At 33.2% G+C, this 11,917-nt stretch overlaps 1 protein-coding gene across 1 annotated transcript; it reads left to right on the top strand.

Moving 5' to 3' along the window:
* Positions 1–2,811: 2,811 nt before the first annotated feature.
* LOC126970269 (dual specificity protein phosphatase 14) lies at positions 2,812–10,789 on the top strand. Its single transcript, XM_050816098.1, has 4 exons — positions 2,812–3,072; positions 6,005–6,233; positions 7,775–7,911; positions 8,683–10,789. The coding sequence occupies exons 1-4, from the start codon at positions 2,972–2,974 to the stop codon at positions 8,870–8,872; spliced, it is 657 nt and encodes a 218-aa protein (XP_050672055.1). The 5' UTR covers positions 2,812–2,971; the 3' UTR covers positions 8,873–10,789.
* The last annotated feature ends 1,128 nt before the right edge of the window (positions 10,790–11,917 follow it).

The raw sequence follows: 11,917 nt of genomic DNA, 5'->3' as shown, positions 1-11,917 counted from the left end.
TTGTTTAGTGATGAAAGTGATAATTAATTGTATGAGGCCGGTATATTTACTACTGTGTCTTTTAATTTATTATTAGTCGCATTCGTTGAATTTGTTCTGATTACTTTGTGCTTGGAAATCATATCAAGCAGAATAATTATACTATCTTTATTGATCGCCTTAGGTTTCATCTGAAAATAAATTTATAATTTTAGACTAGAAACAAAAATTACAAAAAATAAATCTTTTGTAAATCAATGAATAATAACAATAATCCAAAAGTATTACTTTCATTTTGCAGACCAGTCATTGATTGCTCGTCAACGTCATATAAGGTGAAATATCATTCTGCGTTAATTTAGGTTATGATTGTTCTGGGTTTTAGTATTTTTAAGATTATCTATTTTAAAATCTGTACCATTTTTATGCATTTAAATAAATAAAACTTTAAAAACGAGCATGATATTACTTAAAATTATATTGCGAAAGTAAATCTAAATTCTAAACATTTGTTTGTCAACAGTTAACCCGAAGTCGTTTTGTTAAAATATAAAAACAGAACGCGCGAGAGGGAGACGTTTACCAAAGACTTATATGTCTTTAACTGTAGTTAGCCTTACGAGAAGTTTGTTATTGAGCGGCAGTAACAGATAGTTTGGAAGTTAGTGATAAACTCTAGTAGGTAACCGAGCTTATTTGGAGGTAAATTATTGAGACCGGCCGTAAAAAAATTGTCGCGTCCATGACATGCCCTTCCAAAGAACGACTTCACGTCGCCGTAGAAGGCTGTTCCCCACCGATAATTGGCGATATTAATGCGACCATGCTTATTCGCGTCCTGACAGAGCATATATCGACCTTCCTGGACGTGAAGCTGTGGCCGAAGGGGGTCGTGTTCCGCAAGTATCGCGGACCCGCCGACCACCGGAAGCTACCGAACCCGCGCCTCACATCGCCGCGAAAATGTGAGGTAGATTTAAGTTATATATTACATGTATGTTAGATTATAAGGTATTTATTTTATGGGCCTTGTACCCTGAAATAAAAAGATTTATTAAATTCGTTAAACCAGTTGTAAACAATGGTACGAGACGGGGCTTCATCGTTAAAGACCAACAAGCCAAGCGTAGTATATCATAACTTTCTTGTTTACTAAAAATTAAAAAAAAAATATAGCACCTAGAACCAAGATTCGTATTTTAAAAGATGACTTAGGACAACCTATAAGAGACGTTCTGATCATTTCTTAACTGATAATTTAAAATAGAGCAGGGAGGTAAAATCGAAACAACTAAGTACTGAAGCGGTACGCAAAGGGAGGTCTCAGAAAAATTTTGTTTACGGATCAGAAAATCTTTACAAGTGAGCAATATTTTAACAAACAAAATGACCGTATTTAGCTTCCCAATTAGTCGTCAGAGTGCAACGTGGGCACTATCCGACTTCAATGATGGTTTGGTGGGGAATACCCCACCTAAAGCTAATAAGCTATGAAGGAGTGACTGAGCCATACTTTTGTGAGAAAGGTATCAAAACATCGGTACAAGTGTATCAAAATACCATTCTTGAGAAGGTAGTGAAGCCCCTTAAACTCCACGTTCAATAACCAAGAATAGTCCTTCCAGCAAGACTCAGTGCCAGGTCATTAGTAGTAGTCATTAAGATCACGAGTTGTTGCTTTTTGGTCTCGCATTCGCGAATCCGAAAACGAAATTCTCAGTGTATGCTCTGAGCACCCAGAGAATCCTATACTCCATTACTGGCATTCGGTGCATCGTGACTTTAACCGGAAATAGTATTATCAGTACATTACTTTTTGTACGAATCCCCCTTTGGGGCAATCTTAAGTTCGTTTCTTCTTTTTAAGTTATTTAATTATTAAGTACTGTGATGTATACAATTTTATTTTTAAGTACATCTTATTCATTTTACTGTAATGGGTTTAAAATGCCTGAAATAAAGAAGTACGTATTATTATTATTATTATTAAGCTCGATCTACGCAGTTGGAAACGAACGTTTCGGACTACATCAGAGCTGAAGACTGGCCATCGTCTAGTCCCGATCTTAATCTGCTGTATTATGATATATGGTCAGTTTTAGAGAGTACGGCTTGCTCTAAACGCCATGATAATTTGGAGTCCCTAAAACAATTGGCAGTGAAGAATTTTCCCATGGAAAGAGTTCGTGTTTCTATTGATAACTGGCCTCAACGTTTAAAGGACTGTATTGCAGCCAATGGAGACACTTTGAATAAGTTTATTTATTTATTTTTTATTTATGTATTAAACTAACACACTGTAAATGTAATAGATGTTATTTTTTCAATAGAATTTTTATCTTTGTTTCAGTATTTATGGTAAGACCAGGTATATAGATTACTTAAAAAATCTACCTACTTTTGTCATTAAAAATAAAATATTTTAAATATCTTTATATATTGTAGTTATTATTTTCATTCAAACGGTAAATTAATGGCATCACTCCTATTATTTTCAACTCTGAAAGATCACATTTTTACGTAGATACGTAAAAATTCACAACGCATTTTGTCGTTTTTAGCCTCAATTTCCATTCGGACGCAGACAGCATAACATAAATACCTTTCACCTTTAATCTACAGTATCATTTTTGATACAAAAGTCGGTTTGCCAAAAAAATACAAAACACCAAGCCATGACGCCATATTTATCATTTTAGTAAAAGACAGGGAGTTCGAGGTAAACAAAATAACATCGCACAGTCACCATAGTACCAGAATAGAAATGGAATGCCGGATATTGCAAGCATTCGAAACGATACAGGTGTTGGGACTTCGTAGAGCTTATTCAACATTCACTTCAGTTCGCCAGAATACGTTGAGTGGTCAACCCGTACGTATATGATAGAACAAATTAGATCGATGCTTACGATTCGTTTCAGTGATTGTGTCTTGTGATGTGAAGAAAAACTATTTTATATTATCTTCAATTTTTTTTGAATAACAATTGACAATGAAAGTTTTAACTGCAGAAGACGTTGCCAGTGTTGGTAAAGAAAATGAGGCTGCAGTTGTTATTGATCTATCAAAATTATTAAGGGAAGAATTAAACAGGTAATAAAAAGATCCAAAAATAAAAATTAATAACGAAAAACAGAAAAAGATTAAAAAAATAATACAGACAGATTCTGGTGCAGAAATATTTGACATTTATTTAATTGTGCAAAATTTTTACAAAATATTAGGAAATACTCTTTTAACTATAAAATTAAAAAAAATGTAGAATTTTATTGAACTAATTCTAAGTGAACAATAACAAATTTAATTAGGTATTTAATAATATTGTTACAATTAAATTTATTAATATTATTTTTAATTAATAACTAATGTATATGAAGATATAAAGTGAAAATAGTTTTAATTATATAATACTATTACTAATTTTGTATGTGTACAAACAAATAGCATCACAGTTATTGATATAAGTAATAGTTATGTTAACTAAATCAATACTATATTTAATACTATAAGCAAACCTTAAAAGTAATATTAAACAGAAAACTTTTATAAAATTAATTTCAATTTTATCTACCTTTGTCAGAAAGGTCAGACTGTATCATTTCAGTCTTTACTTATAATGAAATAAAGTCGCTTCAGGCTTAAAGCATATACGAATACCTTGGAAATATAATTTAAATTCATAACCAAATCTGAAAGGAAGTGCCTGAAAATAAATAATAAAATGGACAAGATCGTTTTGTCCAAGTATTGGCTGTTTGCCAGAATGACACAACCGCGTGGTATGCGCTGTGTTTACGCATTGTTGATGTTTTTCGTGGCGCCAATTCTAATACCCTGTCCTTTTTCGTTCACGCTATTGCTATCAAATTATTGTTCTTTGTTTAATTTAAATTACTATTTATATTATTATTCTCTTTCTTACTATCAACTTAAAAATTATCATGTGCATTGAAAAAAACATATTAACTTTAAATTACGAATACCCACTAACATTTGATTTGATTTTATATCTTCATCACCCCATAAAAATCATTAATTTAATCCAAATCTTCTAACATATGTGACATGTATTATTTGAATTGGCATATTAGAACACATTAAATTGAAATTATTGGTATTATTAACGTCATCTCTATTTGATGAACGACTTCTGAATGTTTATCAACAACTGAATCGAAGTTTAGTTCCACATCTATTTCTGTGCCAAATTGGAAAACAAGATCTTAGTTATTTCAAAGACTGCCTTTTTTCTTGTATTATTACTGAAGCAGTTTTATTAAATGAAATATAATTAGCATGAGTATTCTTTTTGGCCTCGAGGTGTCTTCTCACCCACTTGTAGAGGCAAATTGGAAGAGTCTAGGGGATGTATCAGATACTTTGCTATTATACAAATAAAGATGATTTGATTTGATGGAATCGATTTGTTTTTTTAATTCTTATATTGTTTTTATGGTAGTGTTAATTCAATTGTTGGTTGCTGGGTCAAGTTCGCACTAAAGCGGCCTTCATATATTTTACTTTTACCTAACACGCTAAGTTTAAGACTTGGTAAATATGAAAATGCATCTCCTTTTCGGTGCTGGATATGCCGAGGCTTCTTGTTCAATATTTTGTGGAAAGTGTCAGAATGATTAGACGACTTTATATTTCTTTTATTATCCGTAAGATCTAGGTGATAGCGTCACAGAGTTCCACCCCTATTAGTTTACTCTACAAGGGGTCTTTTGTTCAACTTCTTAAGCAGTCTCGGAAAAATACAAATGAGATATCTGTCATTAGATTTATTCATCGATCAAATGAAAATTTGTTCATTTCTTAATATAATATTGTATTGTGAAAATTTATAGTTAAATTTTATTTTCAAAATGCCCAAAGTAGGCGTGGCTTGTGCAAGCGTTATTACCAGTTTTCAGGCGTATTTTCAACCCTCTGGGAAAGTTATAAATATTAGTCTTACAGTCTTGAGATATTTGTTTTCATTATTATTGCAATTGCAGGGAACGCTAGTGGTAGCGGGTTTGTTCATTCGGTCTCGCATCGTTTATAAGTTTTCAAATTTTATTTGTGTAATTAATCCCAGAAGTGAGGTTTATCACTTTAAAAAATTACAAATTGCTAGATCTTGAAACTTCACTCGTAGAACTTCACTTTATTCGAAAATCATTTTGACGCGATCTAATTCGCACGTCATTTATATTTTTCCGATAAAACTTGAACACAAACATGAGGCTATTTTCTATTCCAGCATCACTTTTGACAATTCTATTCAAAATTTGATAATAATAACGCTCGTTCTTTTCGCTTATGTTTAACGACTAAGCAAAAAGAGAAGTAGAAAATTAGTTTCGTGGACTTGAATGTAACTACTTAGATTCACTTGGTTTTTCACTTGATTCATATTGTATGATATAAACTGAATAACCTTTATACTCGGCATGGGTACTATTTGAGACTTTTGTGAAGTTGCTACGCCATTTGCTTACTACTAGGGTGGTTGAGCCACGCCTACGCTATCTATTTTATATAAAGACCCTTAATTCAAAATAAACCACTTATAATGGACATTTGTAGACGGAAAAGCTGTTGAACTCTTAAGGATTTATTTAAGAAAATACAATTTCTTGTATGTGTTAGAGTCAAAATATCAAAATCACTTTATTCATGTAGGTCACGGTTATGACAATTATGAATGTCAAAAAATATTTTTTCTTATTGAATCCACCGCTACTTCGTAAAGAGTTAAGCTAATGAGAAGAAGTAGCAAGAAACTCATTGCCACTCTTTTATATCATGAGTTACATTGTCTTCGATTTACAAATCATTTCAATTACAATATAATATAATATGTAACATAGTCAAACGTCAAATAGTCAATGCCTTACTCTCATTACCTTAGTCTCTGTTGGAACGTCCTGATTTCATATTTCAGCTTGCTGTAAACGTGTCGAAGTTCTAGAAAAGTCTAGATAATGTATCCGTTAACTCGTCTTAGTAACATAATTAATTAATTAATTTTTTGTAGAGGCTGTCCCCTTGGAGTATCGCGGGTGACCGATTTGGTTTACGTTTGTGGCGCTCACGCTTTGCCCGGAGCTGTGAAAGCGTTACAGCCGGGTCTCGTGGTGAACGCGGCACCAGAACTGCCACCACCACCAGAAGATTATGTGCCAAGACATTATGTGCCATTACTGGATACACCGAATTCAGATATGCACCCTTACATGGAAAGTGTTGCTGATTTAATTAATGAAGTAAGTAAATACTGATACTATTATACAGAATGTGCAACGGCTAAGGAGTAGAAGTACCTAAAATATTGTACATGTAACATTTTACTAAAATGATTATTTTAATTTAAAATACAATTTAAACTGCATTCATAGATTTGGCTACATAATATAGCATCAAAAAAAAATTTAAACAAAAAACAACCGACTTCAAAAACACTATTCCAAAACAATAGATATAATATGCACTAAAAATAATTGCGTATTTAATTTATTTTATTAATTTTAGTGAATTTGAAGTACACTAACTAACAATTTGTCTAAATATGTGTAGATATACAAAATTTTTCAATGCAGCATTGAACGAAAGCGATTCGCGATTTGATTACAGACAGTTAGAAATTCTGCCACAGATGTAGTCCTGCTCTTACTGTAAGTCGGTAAGAAGTCCCATTGATTATCATATTCGACTACGACAATTACTAGACCATAACGATTTTATGGTAGATGACTTAAATATACGGATAGCATAACTAAGATTCGGCCGAGTATCGTTAATTTGCTCCTAAGAATTGAAGAGTTCCGTTACTTTGCCATGGATTCCGTTAGGTTCCGTTAGTTAGGTTAGGTTCTGATTAGAACCTAACCAAACTCTCACCAAACTATAGTTGAAGTATATCCTTTCCAATAAAAAAAGAATCATCGAAATCGGTTAGCGCGATATTGAGTTATTTGTAAATTTATCATCCACTTTGCTATACGTATGTATAGCAAATTTAAGATTTTATGGTTTTGTGTCTGTTATGGTTGGATGCCATTGTCAGATCTGGACCAAAGTACAATGGGACCACAAAAGAATTATCAAAATCGGTTCACCCAGTCGAAAGTTTTGAGGTAACAAACATAAAAAAAAACATACTGACGAATTGAGAACCTCCTCCATTTTTGAAGTCGGTTAGTACAAAAACGCATAATTTTGTACAGAAAAATTAAATACATTTGAATCGCGGCTAGTAGAAATTAAATAGAATTAGGTGTTCTTTTGCAGAAATCCATGACCATTTAATATGTGATAAAAAATCCGCTAAGTTTCACAAAATCACTTCGACACGTGTTTATACTGTACACGAGGCATCTTCGTAAACTGTTAACCAAACGCTACATCGAGAGTCTCAGAGAGTATCACTCTCGTGGTTTATAGTAGACAGCTTTGTAATTTGAGTAGCATGCACACTATTTTGGAGGGAAGGAAAATGCGCAAATAAGCAAAATGAATCTAGAAATGCCTACTTACATTATGGCCTTGTGAATAGGGTTACAATTGATTAATTTAAAAGTCAAAAACCTGACATTTCGAAAAAGTAAAGTTTTCGTAAAAGATTAAAGACTTTGATATAAGTTAATATGTTTTATTACTTTATTCCATCCGACAAAACATAAATTCCGTATAATGTCAAGTTATAGAGCCGGACATATTTCGGACTAGAGTCTTAAAGTCCAGATTTGTTCGGACGGATGGTAACTCTTGTGAATATTGCTGACATTATTTTCTGTTATTGTTAAAGGTAGTCTCAAGGAACGAAATAGTACTCGTTCACTGCGTAGCAGGAGTGTCGCGATCAGTAACACTTTGTTTAGCCTATCTTATTAAATGGCAGAAGATGACTCTACAAGATGCCTATCATCATTTGAAGCAAAGGAGGTAAGCTATAGTTATCAATATTTCAAAAAACATATCACCATTTTGGCTATTCCATTTCAGCTTCCTAATAAACCAGCTGACCCGACAGAAGATGTTCTGTGGGGTTCTGTCAACCATGGCAATGGTTGCTTAGAAAGGATGGATTTTTCAGTTTTACTGTACTATAATATTATGTTTGTATATAATATTATATGATATATGTAAACCGTCCTCTTGAATCACTCTATCTATTGCTAAAACTGCATTAAAATCCGTTGATTGGTTTAAAAGATCTAAGCATAAGTGATTTCAGTTTACACTATGTATAAATATGTTTAAATGGTTTTGGATTTTTTATGCACTTTTTGTACCGTGTAAAATACGATTTCTTGCAACATTTTGTACTATTAAAATTTATTCACTTATGGCCCCTGAAAAAAAAAACACATATATTTTTTAAAACACTTGTGTTTTTAATGGTGGCCATTTTACAATTCGCCATGCTACATTCTGTTATATTTTGTCGGTGTAACGGCAATTATAGTAAACTACACAATGAAATTTCCGGTCAACTTTTCCGGATAATTTACATTTTATTAACATAACTCGTATTTTATTATTATAATAAGAATAAAATCGTAATACTTAATAATATATGTATATAATATAATAAATAAAAACCAAACAATAAACTGTCCAATCAATGTCAAATCTCAAATCCAAGCGTATAGATTATTAAAGTAAGTTACTTAATGAACAAGTTACGAGTATTAAATAGAACCTTTCTTGCAGGCCTCAAATACGACCGAACACAGGCTTCTTCAAACAGCTCATTAAATACGAAGAAAGGCTCTTCGGCGAGGCTTCAGTGAAGATGGTTTACTGCGAGGCGATCGACAAAGAAATACCTGACGTTTATGAATCTGATTACAGTGGTATGACATGGTTCCGCCAACGGTATGGCCCGATAGAAAATCGGTAAAACTCATCATATGGGCATTCTGAATGTTTGCGCAACCACAAACATTGATAAAAATTTATTTATAGCCTAAGCACATGGTCGGATTTGGTACGGCCGGATGTGCGCCTCGCACGAATTGGTCCGACGTCATTCTTGATACGGTCCGGACGGTAGAAATAACAATTTTGTGCGATGGACAATGCGACATACCAACGAATATGGTCCACTACCAGACCGCGTCCGATGTCGTGGCCGTACCAAATCCGATCATGTGTAGAACTTTTAGTAATTATTTTGCTTGGCAGATCTATTTTACATTTCTATAATCCAACTACAATTAATGAAAATATCTGAATTGAAATGAGGAAACAGCTTAGGAACAGAGTTTCATTGTAGATTAGATAAAAAAAAGTCTGTGTGTACTTATGTATGCACGCAAGAAGTTATACTTCTTGGGCCGAACGAAGCAAAAAGAATTAAAATGATTTATACCTCGTGCTATTCTAGGTTTTTAGAAAAAACAATTTGAAAGTCATAAAATTTGAAGAACCAACTTCAACCTGTTACTTTTGTGTTACAGTGATGCGCGCGCATATTAAAATTGCACTCTCATCATTTTTTCATAACGCGCCTAAAGAAGTATAACTTTCACTTTTTGTTAAAATCTGAATGGTGTCCAAAAAAAGTTACAACAAAAAATATAGTTGGGCAGTGGAAATTCTTTCCTTCTCTTGCCTATTAATATTCATTATTATTCATTATTCTTAAAAATATTTTAAAATTTTTAGCTACCTAGCGTCTGAAAACTGTTATGTTCTGTTATTATTTGTTGAAAGGTGTATCCCACTACAACTTACAGTCTCTCTAATAAGAAATTAGTATTAGACCATCTGACGTATATTATTAAAATAAAAGGTACACTTAGTCTAATCACAATCCTTGATCCCTGTTATGATAACACATAATCACCCAACCTATATCAACATAAAATGTTTAAATAGCGGGCTTTGTAAAAACATAAATACTTGAATACATAGAATAACCGACGAATCTCGACTCCGCAAATGAATCGCTCTTCAACTTCAGCTTTCACAGATCACTTGAATTGAACGAAAAGAATGAACTGAAATGCTCTAAGTAGTACCAAAGTTCAGATATCGACACTGTAGCAAGATTCACGAATCTACTAAATATTCGTGAACCTTACTGAAACATGTCACTGTAAGATCATATAGAATTACACATGGTTTATGTAGTACTAGCTTTTAGAATTAAAATACTTTGGATAAAATAATTTGAAGACAAAATGCTATGTATAAAAGACTGATTAGTACTAACTAACAGGCCTCAAATACGAATAGTGTTTTCAAGATTTCCTTTCTATCAAAGATGTTAACTTACGGCCGTTCCCAATATAATATCTACAGATAGAGATAATATACTACCTTCTACTGTCAGTAATCAGCTGTCAATAATCTGAAGCTGTCCCAATATACCCGGTAAGTCATTCTTATCGCGTTATATTGGAACGCGTTAATTGCAATTTCCATACAAACTTCTATCACTGGTAAGATATACCCATTGAGAGACAGCGTGTACGGATAAGGTGAGTTACTGTCGATAAGTTTATTGGGACAGAAAAGTAAACGATAGTTACGATATTTATCTCAAGTAGGCCACAACCGGAGATAGACTGAATATTGGGAACTGCTGTAAATAATTTGCAATAGTCTATAGTCAATATAACTGACATATGCGTACGTTTATTAATGAAAATAAATGAATAATTGTGAAAATAGGAGTTAATTGTGAAAATTAATACATAAGATTATGCTTAAGTAGTATGTAGTAAAATTATTGTGATAACGTTTAGCTGATAAGTTATTTTATGAAATGGGACCAAATAAATATTTTCATAATTAAATAATTTTAATTCTATAGTGTTTATTGACTTATCCTCCATACATATCCCACCATACACATAATTATCTGTTGAAGAAGTGTCATTCAGAAATTGCTGGAACAATTTGCTAAAATCGAACGTTTTAAGTGGACTTGAAGTTTTCTTAAGGATTTTATTAATCTATCCATAAAGTCTTTCAACATTTTAATTTCTCCAATCACAGATATTGGTGGAGCTTAGTATTTTTAGCTCAGCGCTTTGTACTTTGGTACAAACGCTGTTAAGTCATACGTTATATTATTAATAATATGAACATTATAGTAAATTCCTCAATAGTAGTTGTAATATAAAAACTAGAATAGCTCTAAAAGTTACATCTCCCGACAACTCACCACCAGTTGCCACTTTACCTGCTTTGCACAGTATGCCGGCTAGATTATGGGTACCACAACGGCGCCTATTTCTGCCGTGAAGAATGTGTAAACATTGCTGTGTTTCGGTCTGAAGGGCGCCGTAGCTAGTGAAATTACTGGGCAAATAAGACTTAACATTTTGTCTCAGTGAATTTTTGGGCTTCTCAAGAATCCGGAGCGGTACTGCAATGTTATAGGCAGGGCGTATCAATTACCATCAGCTGAACGTCCTGCTCGTCTCGTCCCGTATTCTCTTAAAAAAACTCGTTATTGTAAAAAAAAGAGAAATAGACTATTTTTAAGCTTTGCCATGAACTGAAACTCTATTTAGATAACCGAAACACATGCAAATAATAGTGAATTAAGCGTAATGAGTTATTTCATTGAAACTTTTGTGGCATTGAATGAGTACAAAAATACAACTGAATTGAACACAGCAATGAAATAAAATCATAAAGTAATTGCTTTGTTTTGCTAGAGCTCGTTGTTTGTTACGTAATACCCTAGCTAGACGAAAAATAACCTTGGCTTGGATGGAATTTTGGGAGCTTTAAAAGTTTATTCTTAAGAAGACGAGAGTAACTGGTGTCATTTTTTTTCGTCATTTCAGCCGGAAGACGCCCACTTCTGGACAATTGCCACCCCCAAAGATCGCCATCACGATCGGTCCTGCGCTGCCCTCATCTAACGTGTTCCGGCAATCTTGACCAAATCGTCGGTCCATCTTGTGGTCCTACCAACGCTACGTCT

This window comes from Leptidea sinapis, chromosome 20 (genome assembly GCF_905404315.1).
Source record: "Leptidea sinapis chromosome 20, ilLepSina1.1, whole genome shotgun sequence".
Classification (NCBI taxonomy): domain Eukaryota; kingdom Metazoa; phylum Arthropoda; class Insecta; order Lepidoptera; family Pieridae; genus Leptidea; species Leptidea sinapis.
Note: the sequence above shows the minus strand (reverse complement) of the source record. Positions and strands in the feature narration are given on the sequence as shown.

Bases quoted from the DNA above. Each gene is read 5' to 3' on its own strand.
- LOC126970269 (XM_050816098.1), top strand. From the start codon at position 2,972: ATGAAAGTTTTAACTGCAGAAGACGTTGCCAGTGTTGGTAAAGAAAAT. The intron at 3,073-6,004 runs GTAATAAAAAGA...AATTTTTTGTAG, and splicing joins TTAAGGGAAGAATTAAACAG to AGGCTGTCCCCTTGGAGTAT. The intron at 6,234-7,774 runs GTAAGTAAATAC...TTATTGTTAAAG, and splicing joins TTGCTGATTTAATTAATGAA to GTAGTCTCAAGGAACGAAAT.